Genomic DNA, 18,958 nt, shown 5'->3' on the forward strand with positions numbered 1-18,958 from the left:
TTACCTGTACTCACCTATGGGGCTGAAATGTGGAGGCTAACCAAGAGGGTTCTACTTAAGTTGAGGACAACTCAGAGGGCTATGGAACGAAAATTGGTAGGGGTGACATTAAGAGATAGGAAGCGTGCAGAGTTGGTTAGAGAAATAACTCAAGTTACCGACATTCTAGTGGAAATTAAGAAGAAGAAATGGGCATGGGCAGGACATGTAGTGCGAAGAGAGGATAACCGATGGTCGCTGAGGGTAACAAACTGGATTCCAAGGGAAGGAAAGCGTAGCAGGGGGCGGCAGAAAGGTAGTTGGGCGGAAGAGTTTAAGAAGTTGGAAGGTTCAAGTGGATGCAGCTAGCACAGAACCGGGTAATTGGAGAAATATGGGAGAGGCCTTCGCCCTTCAGTGGGTATAGTCAGGCTGCTGATGATTATGATGACCTGTCTCTGGCCACCGGCGGAACCACGTCAAGCGACCTCCTAGGCGCTCTGCGCCGTATGCACTCCGACACTTAACACCACCAACAGCCGCACTCCATGCGGCACAGATGTCAGCATAGGCTTTCGCAAGGATATCCTGGCCTCCTTGGTTGAAGTTCCGCCTCACATTGACAACGAATGTGTTTGCGCCGTGGTAGTAATTTGTAGACAAGAGTACACTCTTATTTGAGTATATCTTGATCCAGGCAGGCCATTCGATGCTTCGAGGCTTGAAAATTTGATAATAAAAACGCCCACTCCACATATTGTTTGCAGAGCCTTCAACGCTCACAATCAAATTTGGAGAAGTTCACACACATGTGCCCGAGGTGCTAAGCTTGCGGAACTCCTTGCAAAACATCCAATTTAACCCCTAAATTACGGCCGCATAACCTACCTTCGAGGCCTGACGACTGCCAGCAGCATTGATGTGACCTTTGTGACAAGTTCAGCTGCCCACAACTTTGGCTGGCGCACCGATCCGGAAACACGTGGAAGTGACCATTACCCAGTCCTCATATCTGCTATCAGTGCGCAGATGGCGCCAAAGAAATTTCTTATTAAATCTACAAACTGGGATATATACAAAGACGCTGCAAGCAGATGAATAACTGCCGCAACCCGAAATGAGGAACTAATATCGACAATGGCTTATTACCTGAGAGTAAGCACGCGAATCACAGCTAAAAGCGATAGCTTACCCTCAAATGATGACACATTTCAAAGGCTGGGTGCTATTCGCAGGCGAGCTGAAAGGAAAGCTTTGCGTACAAAAAAGCATTGAAGACCTTCGTGCCTGCCCACTCACACAACGTCAAATTCGACGCTACCTGGATAAGCTTAGCCGCAAAAATGGCGTGACTTTTGTTCTACGCTAGATGTACGCCAACCAGTAGCCAAATTTGGTGGATAGTTCGCGGTATACGCACGCCTCTCCAACAACTTCACCCTTTCACAGCACTGTCTCTGCATGAACGAAAATCCAATAAAGAAGTTTCAGAACAATACTGCAGACTACTGTCTGCGGGGTCAGGGACTTCCGCACACTCCACAGATGGTCTGACAGGCATCCCCCAAGCGGCCGTGTCAGCGATAGACCTACATTTCACTATTGAAGAGTTATCCACAGCTATCGCGGTATTAAACAGACGGACTTCTCCGAGTCATGATGAGGTGACCTATGATGCAATCACAAAGCTACCTCACAACTCCCGCCTTCGACTCCTGGAATACTGTAATTTTTCCTGGATGTCTGGTGAGGTCCCCACGAAATAGAAGTTGGCGAAACCTGCGCCCGTTTTGAAACCTTCTGAACAGCCGTCAAGTTATGCATCCTTTCGACCAATCGCCCTACTGAGCTGCGTAGGTAAGCTTACGGAGCGAATGATCTCCAAACGTGTCACCTGGTTCCTCGAGAGCTGAAATGAATATCCTCATGAAATGAACGGGTTTCGCCAGGGTAGGTCTGCACTGATAATGTTATTACCCTTGTCTCATCACTTGAAGAATACCTTCACGCTCGGTACATCCCGACAGCCGTTTTCCTTGACATCAATTTTTGACTGTATTTCATCCTACAATTGTCGCAACCTTGGCCAAATTTGGCCTCGGAGTAAAGCTTTACAAATGGATTGGACACTATTTGCAAGAGCGGCTAATTTTTATAAGCACTCCACATGGTCCACCTCTCTTTCACGCTGTGAAAAGGGGCGTACCTCAGGGAGCTGTGCTCAGCCCTCTCCTGTTCAATATTGCCCTTATACGTATAACAAGAAACCGTCCACGAGGATCTGCATCTGGAGTGTATCACGTTCGCATTATACAACGTAGCAACGAATTCAGAGAGTGTTACTGCACACCTTAATGTACCTGGCTCCCCGGGGTCTTCGCCTCTCACAAGAAAAGTGTGTTTCTGTGGATTTACAAGGAAAAGAATGACTCTATACCCGCTCCTTCGAAATGGACGGTCACTGTCCTATTTACGATCACACCGATTCCTAGGTGTTATAATTGACAGTAACCTCTCTTGGTAACCTCAGATTTAAAAAACTCCACGAGAGAATCACTGCAGCATCACAGGTTTTCAGATTCATGGCGGGAACACGAGGGGGCAGCAACTGCCGGTTGATGGTTCTGCTTGAAATGGCCTACGTTGAAGGAGTGTTACGCTACTATTTACCGGTGCTTCAAAGATTAGCTCCAACAAGCAAGTACATTCTTGAAGCCCCACGGAATAACTGTTTTCGGATATGTCTTGGACTCCCAAAGGAATCCTCTGCATGAGGAATACTTGCAGAAGCAGGATATCTCCCGTTAGATGTGATTGCCGCCCAAGAAACCATGCGCACCCATCTCCGACATCTCCTCCAATTGAAGAAGCATTTCTTGCACCGTGTCCACCGAACTCACTGCAACTCTGGCTTTGGTCAAACTGTACAGTTTCTGCCCCTCCCTACTATTATTCAGCCACGTAAAATACTACCACTCACCTTTCCTCCATGGACACTATCGTCTCTAAAGGTGAATATGTCTGTTCCTGGCGTGGATGCGAAGAGCCGCATGCCACAGGCAGCACTTCTGCAAGCCGCTCTCACCTACTAAGTCAAGGAATATATGCATTACACCCACATATTCCCCGATGGTTGAACAGCTCAAGACACTTCATCCTGTGGCCTTTATGTATCCTCAACAAAGATGTCTTGTCTTACCGGCTGCAGCGGAAGACATCATTCACGATCCCTTTGGTTTTTCATTTTATCGCAGGTGAATAATTGTAGTACGACCAGGTACTAGGAAATTGTGAAATTCATTCGAATACAGCAGTATATGATTTATCAAACTCAGTCAGAGTTGTGGTTTCTACCTGCAATAGGCCAGCAACCACCGCGCGGAGCAGCAACCACCGCGCGTTCACCACGCGCACACTGAAACAGCGCAGCGCACTCTCAACATCCGCAGGAAGGAGAGCGATCAACTGCAACGACACAAACCTTAAAGTTTACAAGAAGCTCGTTTTGAAGCAAAAGCTTCTCTACGTCGGTAGTTCATGCTATCGCGAATATACGGTTTCTACCTTGAGGGAGGTTTAGAGGTCAAACTTCTGTGTTAAGCCTGGTGGTTGCCATGTTACATTGGGACATAGCCACGTAAGCCACCTAGTGGCCCGTGACCACTGTCAATGTCAAAGTCACGTGAACGGGTGGTCACCATGTGACTGTTGCATAGTCACGTAAGCTACCAAGTGGTCCGTGATTACTGTCAAGATCAAGGTCATGTGAGGTGCCGTCGGGTAAGCACGGTTTTCATCTTGAGGGAAATTTAGAGGTCAAACTTCTGTGTTAAGCCTGGTGGTCGCCATGTTACATTGGGACATAGCCACGTAAGCCACCTAGTGGCCCGTGACCACTGTCAATGTCAAAGTCACGTGAACGGGTGGTCACCATGTGACTGTTGCATAGTCACGTAAGCTACCAAGTGGTCCGTGATTACTGTCAAGATCAAGGTCACGTGAGGTGCCGTCGGGTAAGCACGGTTTTCATCTTGAGGGAAATTTAGAGGTCAAACTTCTGTGTTAAGCCTAGCGGTCGCCATGGGACAATGGGACATAGTCATGTAGGCCACCAAGTGGCCCATGACCAGTGTCAAGGTAAATGTCGCGTGAGGTGACGTCAGTGTGACGTGGAAATAGAGGGTACTAGAGTGGCGATACGTGTATAAATAGGAGACCCCGGGCTCCTGCGTACATTACAACACTGTGCTAGATGAAGGAGGACGAACACCCTGCTACAGTAGCGCGTCGGAACGCGAAGGCACGTCAGAATGAGGCCCTGAAAAGGCGACATGCCGAAGAGACTGAGGAGGAGGAGAAAACATTTATTTACGATGATTTGAAGAACGGGCTTAACGTTTGGAGAAACGCACAATGTCTTTAATTCAAGCTTGGCAGTGTGCGTAGCCATGTACATGAATCTTTCGCTTCCCTCCTGGGATAACCAAAGTTAAACCACCAGCTACTCTTATTGATCATCGTCCTCCAGCGATACACACAAACACTGTCACCGCATCCCGGGTGCGCGCAGGAGCAAGGCTCCGCTGCGCGCACGAAGTGACGAGGAATGCGCACCGCGAGCACGCAGTACCGTGTTGGGATCTCTCTCTCTCTCTCTTGCGGTGACCAAAAGGTATCTTAGAGAGAGAGTGGGCAACCAAAGCAAGGTACGTCTGTCGCGAAGCATTGGACCCCGATCGAATGGCTCGAGCTGCGCTCTCAGGTACGGCCCGCAGCGCGCGAGCTCGAGTACACACTGGTCTGCGCGGACAAAGGCCGTCAGACAAGAACAGTAGGGGTACGCACCTCGCGATGTTTCAGAGGGGTCTCTCACTCGGCCCCGCTCGGATTGTCGTGTTTGCGCCAAAAGGCGCCAATGATAAAAGGCATTGAAACGCTAGGGAGGAGCTCCGGCCGAGCGACAGCGACAAGTCGTGCGCACGCCTCTGCGCCGCCCGAGACTTGAGAAAGGGAAAGAGGAGAACAACAGGGGAGAGGGTGGCGGCCGAACTTTTGTGACAGCGGCAACAGCGGAAGACCCGAATCCCACTGCGTACACCAGCTCCGTCTCACATACTAAATTACATTGGTCAAATATTTGGAGGAATCCCTGTGGTGGATTTGTAATGAGGCGGTAGTTACTCATCCACCCAAGCGCAGCTATACGTTTACAAACTCGCCCTACCATCTGGGCTGCTGACCGGCCTGGTTAGCTCAGTTGGTAGAGCGACTGCCCCGGAAAGGCGGTGGCCGCGGGTTCGACCCCCGGACGAATTTTTCTTTAACTACCAAGTTTCTAAGAAAGCTGTATAGCTTTCCTTTGTAGCCGTATGTGGCTGCGCTTGGGTGGACGTAAATGAGTAATTACTTCTTTACTAGTAAATAACATTCTGGTCACAGCTTCTCAATTTGAAAATAACTAACGTCTTCATTCCTCGAGCGGTGAGCCCCTTCTCGCTACAATTCAGTACCATGCATCATTCAGTGTTTTTTCATGTAGCTCAAACATACATGATGAAAACATCGCTCTTATACCATCAAGTTTCATTTCAATGTTTACTTATCCTGTTCATAATTCACACCCTCAGTTGTGCGCCATGTTTTAATACATGGCCCCCTGTACACTTTGGTGCCAGTGGTTTGTTCTCGAGAGAACCTGTTTGGAGATTCTATTCATTCTATTACAGCTCACTTTGTGAGCTTGGCTTTTTTTTTTCTCCATTCTATTGTGAATATCTTAAGCCCGCCATGTAAATATTGCACAGAACTTCCATCCTTGTACCACGCTATTTGGGAAACTGCGTGGATAACAGATAACGTGAAATTTCATTTCACATTTTGTCAACATTTTGTTTGAGCGTGTATCGTAAAACTACACCATATGTTTCCATACTCTTTATAATCTTACGGACCTGAGCCATTTTTACCGTTATGTTCGATTCAACAGAACAAGAATGTCATATATGTTTTTTCGGCACTAAAGCTTGGTCGACAGCGTGCCGTGGGCATGTGCCCCCAACGCACGGCTGTACCGAGAACAAAATCGTTAACAATGCTTTCGGCGAACCGTTGTAATTACAGCACGCCTAACACAACGATCAATCCCAAGAAAACCCGGCAGACAAGACATCAGATGAAACAGTGATAACAGCACCGAAACAAGGATCAAGGGGCAAATCGGCGGTGACTCTTCTAAGTGAATCCAACAAAATCGTCTCGCGCACCATTTCCAGAAATGTCACGTCGCACCCACTTATGTTCTGAAGCACAGCACGTACCAAAACACGATTAGTATCAGTGATCAATACGTAACAGGAACAGCATCGTGCGTTCGCGATCATTGCAAGCAAACTATAATGAATGCGACTAGCAGCACAGCTGAAAAACCAGTGATATAGATATACTTTCCGGCGATTTTATCAACTTAAATAAAAAGCATCGCTTTCGCTATATTCTCACTACTGTGAAGCTGAGTGCGTGCACATGCTGAGAAATATTCTGCTTCACTCTGCCCGTGAAATTCCTCTTTTTATTAAGGAACGCTTGCAGCAATCACAAACAAATAAACACGTCGGTACATCTTGCATAGGTTTGTCAACTTGGGCGGAACTGTCACTCGACGTTTGTGCACGGGCTAAGGTTTACTTTGAATCGTTTTGAATACTCGTAATAAACGATCACTAGCGACATGCAGCCACTATTATATGATTCGTCGACAGCCACCATTGATTTCACAGTACGCTCGGTCGGCGCTTCACGAACAGCCATCTTTGCTAAGGGGCTTGCAATGTACCTTCGAAGTGCGACAACGGAGCATCTGCATTCATCGTCTCTGTCTATAAAGGCATAACACTCATAGCGGCGCTTCAGATACACCTGGCATATGTTTCGCTCCACGTTTCCTATCATAATTATTCAATACTCATTTAGTGTTGGTAAATATTTCCTACTTTCCTGCCTTTTGTGAAATGCTGTGAAATGTAAAATTTTTTCAAGGGAAAAGTTGTGAAATGTTTTTATGAATAATATTACAAAGAAAACAGGGTAATTTCTAGTGGCGTTCCTTACTGTCATATTTTCATCTATTTTATCTGACCTTCATTACGTATTCATTTATCTAAGCGCGACATACCTCCTGCCAAATGGCGTCATGTACGCCCCCTGCTGCTCTTCGAAGCAGCTTTTTAGCGGGGGTCCTTTTTTGTTCCAAAGGGAAGAATATTATCGTTATTATTATCATTACTTTATTACCGTCCCCAGCATTTTTCATGTCCCTTGGAAGCGTAACAAGAGTGCTGATCCTTTATTTCTTTCTTTATAGACAGGCGGCGGAGAATGCGCGTGAAATAGCAGCCACTTCCTGATTACATACAAAATGGTTTACAGCTGCAATCAGACATTGCAGTCTCACTCACTTTCCACGGTGGCGGCCAGGCTGATGAATACAAAGGTGTTGTTCTTGAGCAGCCAGTACACAGCCTTGGGCATGTCGGCCACGCAGAGCGCACCACGCTCCGCTTCCAGTGCACGCGTGTCGGCCTCGATGCGCGCCTCGGCGGTGCCTGCGCACGCACGGATCAGAGCCTGCGGCAGGCAGCCACAGCTCGCAACTGACCAGGCAGTGTCTTAGGGAACCCGGAAATGGGCGCGCTGATGAGAATCGCCGAGCAGCCAGTGAGGATGAAGCCGATCCACCAGGCGCCGATCCATACGTTGCTCGAAGGTGTCAGGCCGAGGCTGCGCATTGAGAGCGTCGTTCCAGCGAAGGTAATAAACGAGACTGCTGTTATATGAAGCTTTTGGCGATTTGACACGATGCTGCATGAATTCTCCAAAGATTAATGAATTATATCAACCGCATTTATATTAAAACGGAGCGGCCACCGTATTATTCGCCACCACATTTTTAAGACTTGGGTTCAAGTAACATGAGGCGCCACTCATATGCTCTCCGTCGGCGGTGCTCCACACGCTGGTGGAACGCGAAGGGCGGATATTTGCATGCGAAAACGCTCTCTTGCCATAGCTTGCTATCAGGTTTCATTCGTGCTTTACGGTTTCCATGCCTCATTTGAGTGCCGACAGACTTGGATGTTCGCAATCAACCAACGGGGGCCGCTTGTTTGTAGCTTCCCGTTCAGATGGCAAGATGCGCTGTTGATTCAGCGTTTACCTTCACCCACGTGCGCTCTCCTCCGCCTCTCCAGTCCTGCAATTACATGCAAGATCCCTCGATTGCGCCATGCCTCCTTCAAACGCTACCCTAGATTGGCTGAGCACAAAATACTGTGAGGCAACTGCCACTCCATGCAAGCATGACCAGAAGGAAATTTTATGGAAATGGTCCCAGGAAGCAAAGCATGACTGGTTTTCTCTCCGAGAAGTGGCACCAAGGTGCACCGCGTGCCAAAACCTATAGACATCAGCTAAAATACTCCAATATTTTCTCTCCAAAATATTGCAAATAATTTATTATATGAAGAAAAGCACTTCTGATTTGTGCTCTTTGTTATTGATTTGTTATCGAAATTCTTATATGATAATCATGTGCTTTATGCCGGCGATACTATTTTTCTATATCAGACACAGAAGAAATTAGCTGATCGATAAGGTAAATATTGAACTAGAAAACTTGTATCTCTAGTGTTTATATGAAATGCCATTACTCTGAACCCGCCAAGTACATTTTTATTATCTTTAATTGCGTAAAAAAAAACAGCGCACTTCTTTCTGGCGTATTTTATAACAACTTTCCTATAATTCACGCTACGCAGATATTTCTTGAATAATTGTCATATGAAATTTCACCATCAACAGTAAAAAATTTTACACCCTTATGGGTGCTAAAAGGGTGCTCCTGCAAAATACACCCACTGGAGCACCCTTCTAGCACCCTAATTCTCATATATACAGCCTTAATTTCGGTTCAAAAGGGTGTTTTTGCTCTAAGCACCCTTGATTTTATGTCGGCTGTAGCAAAGGTGCTGAAAGGGTGCTAAAAGCCTGCTCAGAAATGAGTACAGATTGCATTTCAGTACTTATATATACCTTATACAAAAATAAACGAGCCCGGAACCGCGGTTAAGGAACCGCCAGTGAAGTGCAGTTTTCCCAAAGCGCAGCTCTCAAGGATTAATTTGTCTAAATTACATGCTGGAATACTATCTTCACAGCATAAGCTTTCCAAGATCGCTCGCCATAATGAGCATTCCGAACGCACCATTTTATCGCAATAATGACATGGAACAAGCTATGCCAACAATCATCCACTTTATTAACTCTCTTCTTTCTAGCGCGATATTCGTCATGTATATATTCATGTAAGTTGCAGTTATTCTTCCATCAATATAAGAATGGATATAATCTTTTTGACTGTGAGCTTTGCATTTAGAGAGGTTATAGTATTTGATGATTAAATTTACATTTTATTTCAATTCAGCTAAACAATCAGGCGCTAAGGAATGTCTTTCAACAATCACTATTTTATTCACATGTAGCAAACCAATGCATAAAACGTGGAAATAAGAGAGAAGATGCCTGAGGAGACGCCCCGGCTAAAATATCTGACCGCCACACCTACGGTCACGAAGAAAAAGTGAAAACCTGGCATGTGCAAGGAAAAAGGGCCATATTTATGTAGTACTGCTTTTATACGGCTCTTCATGGAATCACGCTGTAAGATGTACAAACTATTTAAAAAAATAGTTTATCTGCGAGAAAAAAAAGAACATACGCTATCAAAGTTATTATCCAGCCTCATCTCCACCATTTGTGCAAATTGAAGCCGGCGAGCAATTAATTTCTCTAAATGAAAACAACGAGCTGGGATACAACATTTTCGGTGCAGGGCCAACGCTGATATTGTGCTCAGTGTACAAGAACCGACCTGAATCAAGAGTGAAAAGTGGGTCTGCAGCATCTGTCGAGCATTAAACAGATTACTTGCAGCCTTAAGAGCATATCGTATCGAAGCCTGGAATGGAGAGCTGAGTCGGTCTAGTAGGTGCGTAATACAGAAACGACAGAACAGCGCTGTATAAGGTTTTTGAAAATATCAACTAAACTTATTAACAAAGTAACACCTCAATTCGCACCACATAAGAAAGCTCGAAAGACACAAGCTGGTGCGTCAAAAGTTCAAGGCGATTGAACAGCCGATCGTTGAGGGTTAAAAAAAAAGGGCCACCTGCAGCGCTTTTCACAGTGATTCATATATCCGACAGCTAGCTGCAACATGATAGAACAGGGGCGGAACAGCTTTGCTAAAGCCGACAACGTGCGCTCGCTGATAGCCGATACTGTCCGAGCTGCCAAAGCGCATACGTGCGCCAGCAAAACACGCGCTCGTGTTTCTGCGTTTCTCTACTGCCTTTTACTTTTGTATATTTCGCGGTTTCTGCAAGGCTTCAGGTGTACAGCAGAGAACGGTGACGTGAAACCGAACCGGTGCGGTAATCCAAGAGACGACGGTGACCCTATGCCGCCGTGCACAAAGGCCCCAAGTTATTCTATCCGAGTGATACGCTTTCAAAGCACCACGAAATGCACTGCGCGCTCTCAAACGCTGGCCATTCATTTATTTTTATTTTGTCGCTCCTTTCCTCACACTCATGTTGGCTAGCTCTGCCTCCTCTGCTTGGGTGGAGAGGAGGGCGCCGCATGACGCCTTTCCCGCTTTCCCTTACACATGTCCACAGCACTGCGGTGTTTATCTGAAGCGCTGATCACGCGATCCTTCCCGTCATCCCTCCGTTTTGCAAACTGATGCGCCGTTGCTGACGCTTGGGCTAACGAGTTCCTTTGTCTGTCGCCGGCCATTCGCAGCTAGAAATATTGCTTGTGCGTTGGTTTGCTTGGTTTTTGCGTTCTATGTCAATGCAAAGAGGATGTTTATCTCTCAAGGCTGCTAGCATGCTTGGCACAAAAACAGCATCATGCACTGTGGAGGTCTCATCAACCCGTCGTCACCGTCGTCGGTGAAATTTCAGGTAAGCATACCTATATTACGTCCTCTTGTTATCACATACCAATCTTGAAATGAGGTAGGCTTATATTTGTGGAAATTTTATTTGTGCTTTGTGGATGTTTCATTCAGTTAGGCACTAACACTCGCAAGTAAGATAGTTGGTCATGGCGCTTGTTGGCCGGTAGTGCTGTGGGTACGAACGACACTTGAGCGCTGTCAAAGTATCTTCTAGACCTGCCGAAAAATTTCTTTATTCGACATTGCTTTCAAGAACGCATTACGCGACAGTAAAAGCGTATAAAGGTGATACGACGCACAACTGCGGATAACAATCGAGCTTTTTTTTTTTTTTCTAGAAGCACTGCTCGCCCTCGTGAAGCTGTCACAGAAAGGAAATTAGAAGGGAATCCATAGCGTGTTTTAAGCGGAGAGTTATGCGTGGGAAACGCATTATAGTTACCTCGGGCCTTCGAATAGCCGACCGTGCTCATAGAGGCGCACGGGCAGCGTGCCGCGCAGCAGACACGTTGATCTCTACGGCGAGTGCGCCGTGTCATTTTGTGATTACTTGTCTGCGGTGACTACATGCAGAAAAAACAAAATTGCCGCTTTTGTTTCTGGTTTAGGTTACGACTAGCAATAGGCGGCCACTGACTAATTCTATGGCTCTAGACCTATTTGCCTTGAATTCCGAATAGCTCACAGAGGTTAACGCTGTAAGCCGCTTTGCTTACCTCTGCAAGTTTGTCTTAAACATTCGGCACTACCGCAGTAACACGTTCACGTTCAACAAGCAGAAAACCACATTACAAGCATTGAGAAGGCTTTGGATATTGCATAAGTTAAAAAATAGCTAAATTCAGCAAATAAAGCGAACTTTTGACGCCAACATCATAAGGGCAAGCCATAAGCACTTTTATAGAATGACAACATGCGCTCAGTTTTATATTTATTTTTACATTTTAATTTAAATATTGCAATACATTTTAGTACCTGATGTTTATAAAGTACTTACGATTCTTTTATGAGCCTTCGATAAAAATCGAAGATGATATGGCAGTTTTTAATTCGAGTCAATGTCCGGTTTTTATTTTGAATTTTGGCCGATTTCAAAATAATCTGGAGAAAGAACAAACACGTCTAGACCTTTCAGTGTTTCTAGAAATAGACAACCAGGCCGGGATAATATAGAGAAAATGCTTCAGTTGCAGCACTTTGTTAAGTCGTGCCAGAATGTAGGGCTGAATATTACCAATTTTCAAAATCAGCGCTCAGTGTTATACTTATCTTTATAATTTTATACAATACAATGCAACACTTTTTCAGGCTTTAATATTTCTGAGGTACTGAGGAGCCTTGAGAGAATTTTCATAAATATCGATGATTTGTTTTAAATTGGCATCAAATTTACTCCTTTTAAAATATTACTGTTTACGAAACTTGGTCGAATTTTCTGCATTGTGGACAACACACCTAGCAGTTTAGAGCTCCCAATTTAGCCTGAAATTTAGAAATTATCTGAATAATAAAGAGAGACTCAATGCTGAAAAATCACGCATCATACCCGTATTTAAATTTGAAAATGAACTTTTGTGTAGCGAGTTGCTTCTGGAGCAATGTTTGCGATTTTTTGCTTGATCGACTGCAATAACAAATCATGTTTTCAATAACTACAAATTAGAAGTTACACAGATTTGATGGGTAAAAAAATAGGTGATAAAATGTTAGTACGCTAGCAGCAGGTCTTCAAACCTGTAAGTTCTTGAAATCGCAAAAACGGCGTTTTCCACCTGTAGTGACATACGATTTTCTTTCCGAGAAAACTACGCCGTATCTTGCAAAACTAAAGCCCATTTCTTTGTGTTGAGACCTTTGTCCACCACACATAAATATTTTATTGCAAACAAAAAATGATCATTGGACCTCGATTGCAGTTCTTGTCTGAACTCACCCTTGAATATATTTTGGCCATTTGTAGTGTTTTTATAATCTGATAGGAAAATTTTATGCAGATACTGATGCCCATTTTCAAGATTGTGTTGACCTGGCAGAAGGAGATGAAATTCCAGACATGGCGAATAATGCATTACAGCCTGCTGACACCCAAGTCCCGAATCATTAATCTGATCCTCTGCCTCTGGTGCGTAACTGACAGCAAGTACCCGCATGCCTTTGTAGTGTGTGTAACACCACATAATGCGCACTTTTTTAAACAATTCTTTGCTCAAAGAATGACATTTCATCAAGTCTGTTGTTTGTTGTTGTCTTCAGAGTAACTTTTAAACAGATGTCGATTTCATTGCTTTTATAATCACACAATATGAAGGCAAAACTATCTGGAGAAACTAGGTTATTCTGTAAATACTACATTGAAATGGACTCTATACCTATCCTACTAATGAAAAAAATGATTGCATAACTGATCACCGAGGACATAGAAAAAGGTTCGTATGTTAAAAATCGCGGCCATTTCATAATAGCGCTATGCGTTAATGCACTTGCAAAGACCAATAGGCTTGAATTTTTTTCTTTCCCTTAGTTTAGAAAAGACTTCACAAAGGTCGCAAGCTCAAATGTGCCTGATTGCATTTGTCATGACGTGACAGTACAGTTAGTCTTGAAAGGAAAGAGAGAAAATTGCATATACTGAACCAATTCAGCAATTGTTAGAAAAGGCCCCGCGGATGGAGCTGCACAAAGCAGGACACAAGTACAGAACAGAATTAGTATAAAAATATTTGAAGCCACTTGAACAGAATTTTTATTCCTTGCTTCTTTCACTTTCAACATATGGGCTTAAGTGTTTTTAATTTTGCAATTATATTTGTTGCACTAAACATTGCCTCAAAGATTTTTTACATGTTAATTGGGCTTTTAAAAGTGTAGAAAAACTATTGGTTTGATTTTAGTGAGAGAAATTTTCTATATAATCAAATCCCCTTGAAATTTCCTGCGAATTTTATGCAGCAAAAATGTGAGCTTTTGTAGAGAATTTACTTTAATTATCTGGACATTTCTTTCAAAGCATAAAAATTATTTCCCACATTTCTTACACGATATGTTGGCATCAACTGTAAGTCCTAGTTTCAACCAGGACCCAAAATGTCCTTTTCGCCAAAAAGAGAGATGTAATTTATCAGCGTACCACGTTAAGCAGTAGTTTCCAAAAATAAACTGGGATTGTCGGGCTCTTATGATAAGTAACTTGGTGTGGTGGGAGTGCAGTCTTACTCGCTGGACTTGATTGCCTTTTCTTAAAAGGCACATTTTGCTTTCACTCAGAAAGTGGCATATTTGCATCTTTTTTCAGACTGGGTGTCGCAGTCATGAGGATAACTGCGCTGAGCGCCGGAAAATCCACAGCTCTCCAAGCCATTTTCATACAAGAGTGCGTAAGTCCTACCAATTAGACTCGCATGATATATGTGCTGTACAAAGAATGTATTTGTAGCCGAGGAATTTACCTTCAAGTTTACAAGGTTGAGAGAAAATGGCACCAGTTACGTTTTTATATACTTCGCATCTCACAGCAGGCAGTTATTCACGCATAAAAAGCTGATTACTGTGCTTTAGTCTGTAAGAACTTTCCTGGAGACCAGAAATGTATTACGATGTCATTCTGCATTCAGTTTGCATGCATAGTATCAGGTAAGTCTTTTTACTAGCTGGTTTTGATATTTTTGTTATCAGACTAGACCTAAATGTGTCAATATATTGACACATTTGTTGTATTGTATTCACATCGTGGCGTCGCTTGCTGGTCTAACGTTGACTTGTATTTATGAAGAGTAGTTACGGCTCCGTGTATTGACGCTATGTATGCATTGTGTAAATTGTATGTTTTGCAAAGCATTGTATGCCTGCTCCTGCCTAAAGCCTGACACTCAGGCTGGCAGTATGTTCTTAAATAAAAATAAAAAAAAATATTGTCAAGAGGGATATTTTCCGTTTAACGAAGTAAAAGCAGCTTAGTACTGATTCACCTATACATTATAAATTTACCTTTCTTTTTACTGAGCTCTCGCCCCGCTTTACTGTAAGGAGCTAGCGCCACATGGTGTCTACAACTCACGGCACGAGGAAACGACGACGCAACATGTGGCGCGTGCGGGGAGGTGCCACGCAAGTGAAACGTAGGAGAAAGAAGGGTTGTCAAGGAGCTGCGGCTGATCGTGTCCTGCCTGGCCTACGACACGGGATACCAGACCTGGGAGTGGCCACGGAGCTGCGGATCGCGTCCTGCCTGTCCTATGACCCAGATGACCAGACCTGGGAGTGGCCAACTCCTGTTGTGCTGCTGGAGCACTTAGTCAGCACGGACGTTCAGCGTCGTGCTGGGTGCGCTAACTGACGCACTTGGAAATCTAGAGTCTGCTCCATTACGGCAACCTTTGGCCTCTCACCTCGGCTAAGCGTCTCCCTCCGCCAAGCCACCTGCTGACCTGAACCAAGCGTTTGTGGACACTGGGCGTTCCGCACACTCCGAGCCCACGCAACCGGGAACGTCCACATGAACTTCCTTCTTCCAGCGTTCGGTGACTGTTATCAGTTCATATTCATATTCGTTTTGCCTGTTAAGGTTGTTATTTGTTATGTTGCTTTTTAGTCTAGTCTAATGTGTTTGTATAAAAAGATGTTCCTAGTTGGACCGGTCTGGTCGTGTGTCTGTTTAATCCCACAAAATCAACCCTTTAATTGCTTGTTGTTAAAGAACCTCCTCACATTTATGTAGTCTACTGTAGCGAGCGCATTGAAGAAACACTTTTTCTACCTCTTCGTTGAGCACCAGCGCCTATTCTCTACAGGCAATGCAGAAGGAGATTGTTTCCTAGGAGAAAATTGGCTCTTCAAAATGCGATTTTAACCTTAAGCATTCAATGAGCTAGTTGTCCTAGAGCAGCTCTTCTTGAAGATTAATTTTATACACCAGGAACAGTTGTGATGAAATTTATGAACAAGATTGTAAAAGAAACTTCCTGATGTGGTTGCGATTTCAATGTCCATAAGTGCAAATTTTTGTGGCACTTTTATACATTCTTCTTTATATTAAAGTACTGGGCACTACTTAGTTCTGAGGACTGTAATTTGAGTAAATGCAAGCCAAGTATACTAGTTTTCTTGATGGCGTATGGGCAATAAGAGGCGAGATACACTTGTTAAGTGTCAATAAATGAAATTGCTGTTCTACAAATGCCGTTTTGTTACTGTGTTTTACAAATGGACTCTAGCTTAGGAAGTTGCCACAGCCTTGTTGTTTCCTAAACTTTATTTTGGGTTGAAAGTGAGAAAGTACATTGTTTCTGGCTGGTTATTCAAAGAAATGTTATTTCTATGGGCACATTCTTCAGGTTCAGCCAGCTAAGGCATATAGAGTAAGCACATTGGTGCTAAAAGCTGGTCTGGTGCTTGGATGCAGATGATGTCTGACCAATGCTCTAGCTTGTAGAATGTAAACAGGTTTGCATTTTACATGCGTATGGGTCAAGTTACCCATACACCATTTATACTTTTATTTACTTCATTTCTTCGCAAGACTGGCAGCGAAGGCGACGAACGGAGCGGACGCTTATTTTTCGACTTGTTCACAGGCACTCCCGCCATCCTTCATCGTAATCGAGCACATGATAATCGAGCTGCTGCAAGGTGATCAACGGAGGCAGCTGCGCAGACCGGTGTGAGCAAGCCCAGCGCGGAACCACGTGACCCGCTTCACTTGAACCTTGAAAAGGACGGCGGCTCAGCGTTCACTTGGCAGCGAAGGCGACGAACGGAGCGGACGCTTATTTTATGACTTGTTCACAGGTTGGAACTTTTGTACTTTGGCTGTGATTCCTGTCATAGTTTTTATCGTTGCCTTTGCTGCCAACTGCATGCACTCGTGTTTTGTGCACTGAGCTTTACAACTTTTGCCATGGGAACTGAACTGGCTGACTTCAAACGTGAGATGTGCAAAGAAATCCGTGAGCTGAAAACCAGCTTAGAACATATGAACCAAGATGTTGAAGATTTCCGAAAGGAGTGTGCTGACTTGAAAAAAAAAAAAATGCGACACTAAGAGCAACGAATAATAAAATGGCTGATGAACTTCGAAAACTGAAAAAATTAGCAAATGAAAACGCGCTGCGAATCACTGCGCAAGACCAATATTCTAGGAGAAGCAACATAGAAATAAAAGTGATTCCCCCCCCCCCCCCAAAAAAAATATGAAAACCTAATTGATGCCCTCGCCAAGTTAGGCGACGTAGTCAAAGAGCCCATAACAGAGCAAGATGTTCAAGTCTGCCATCGGGTCCCTACACGGAATACTACTAGTGACAGGAAAGAATCCAGTGGAGGTGATGAAGGACAGCCGAAAAAAACTGTACCTATCTCAAACATTGTGGTAGTTTTCAAAAATCGTGTCAAGCGCGATGCCGTTCTTGGCAAAGCAAAAAAGACGAGCTTTGAATCAGATGAACTGGGCTTTTCTGAGAAAGAACCGGTTTTTATAAATGAGCATCTGTGCCCGAAGTTGAAAAAACTGCTAGGCATGACGATCGGACGGAAACGTGACATGAACTGGCGTTTTGCATGGATCAAGAACGGCAAAGTGTACGCGCGTAAAACAGAAACATCTCGTCTCGTGTAATAAGGATTGACTGTGAAGCTGATCTGGAAAACCATGACAATGCGGGTCCCACCCCTTAAGCGCAGATAAATTTATCTCGGTTTACTCTTGTTGTTTTTATGACTGCACCTAAAGATATTGCTTGTCCTCTTGACAGCAGCTCTCTCACCGTCCTGCACTGTAATGCCCAAAGCGCGCGAAACAAAGCAGATGAACTGGTTCTGTTCCTCAGTGGATTTCGTTTTAGTTTTCATTTTATTATGATCGCTGAAACGTGGTACACATGTGAAGATGATGTGTTGAATTTGCCTGGATACAGAAGTTTTTATTTAAATAGGACAAATCGACGTGGCGGTGGTGTGCTACAGTTGGTATCGGAACAATTTTCGTGCTCCTTGCAAGAAGCATTTTCCGAGACTAATGACAATTATGAAGCTTTAACGCTACAGTGTGAAAGAAAACTTTTTGTTGTGCTTTACCTCCCCCCTCATGGACACTTGAGCAGTTTTTTCAACTACTTAGAAAGATTACTGAATTTTGCAACTCTAAATACGATGCACTTGATTTTAGGTGGAGACTGCAACATTAACTTATTAGAAAACACAGTACATGCTCGTGAACTTCAGTTACTTTTTGACTCATTTTTTTGTCGCAACGTTATAACTGTGCCTACACGAATCACTCTGAAAGCCTTTTAGACTTGTTTGTGACAAATAACGTTCATGACTGTGTAAAGTCGGGGAGAATTGTTACAAGCCTAAGTGATCATTTTCCTATTTATATGTTTTACAAAGCAACGGACTTTCTCAAGAGAAGAAAACTCTGTTCAGAGACTTATACTGTGAGAGAAATAAATCCCAAGACTCTAGAAACATTCAGAAACGAAATTTTGAACATAAGTTGGGATCCAGAACTATTTCGATTCAGTCACCTGAGGTTAATGCAAGTATGAAAGAACCTGTCCCTCTTGAAGACAACGATATACTATTAACTTGGTTGTCAACTTATTTAGTGAAACAGCGTTACAATATTTCTTTTTTAAAACACGCATCTCGTAAGATTTTGCTGCCGATAATAAAGGGGAATATGATCATAGGAATAGCAGCGATTGCTTGCAGTAAGCAAACCTTGCGACGAATAATGGACTATATAATTGTTGACAAAAGCAACTTTTGATGAGGTAATTATGGAACATAATTTAGGGTCACTATTTCATAGGTATCAATTGTCCAGTTTATCTTGTATTTGGATGTCAGCATGACGGCAGCGTCAGACAAAGGCAACTAATGCCCAGTCAGCGAAATTGCAAGATAGCAGCTCCCACCACTAACAAGTCATCGCCACTCCCCGCACACACCGGCAAACAG

The 18,958-nt window shown here is 44.0% G+C and overlaps 1 protein-coding gene and 1 long non-coding RNA gene across 3 annotated transcripts in view; one reads left to right on the forward strand and one right to left on the reverse strand.

Moving 5' to 3' along the window:
• Nucleotides 1–18,958, reverse strand: part of LOC146206999 (solute carrier organic anion transporter family member 4A1-like) — a 356,838-nt gene that overhangs the window by 227,986 nt on the left and 109,894 nt on the right. Inside the window, exons 6-7 of the mRNA XM_084576032.1 lie at nucleotides 7,634–7,755; nucleotides 7,434–7,580 (exon numbers count right to left, since the gene is read on the reverse strand). Coding sequence (XP_084432158.1) covers nucleotides 7,434–7,580; nucleotides 7,634–7,755 — 269 coding nt within the window. The remainder of the gene's footprint in view (nucleotides 1–7,433; nucleotides 7,581–7,633; nucleotides 7,756–18,958) is intronic.
• On the forward strand, nucleotides 10,794–17,138 carry LOC146207003 (uncharacterized). 2 transcript variants are annotated; one of them, XR_014703303.1, is made up of 4 exons: nucleotides 10,794–11,006; nucleotides 12,997–13,124; nucleotides 14,295–14,376; nucleotides 15,026–17,138. It is a non-coding gene; the product is annotated as an uncharacterized LOC146207003 (long non-coding RNA). The 2 variants fall into 2 exon arrangements; XR_014703302.1 differs by having other exon boundaries at nucleotides 14,295–14,372.

The sequence above is a fragment of the Amblyomma maculatum genome, chromosome 1 (genome assembly GCF_055883805.1).
Source record: "Amblyomma maculatum isolate TAMU_Amacu chromosome 1, ASM5588380v1, whole genome shotgun sequence".
NCBI classification, from domain to species: domain Eukaryota; kingdom Metazoa; phylum Arthropoda; class Arachnida; order Ixodida; family Ixodidae; genus Amblyomma; species Amblyomma maculatum.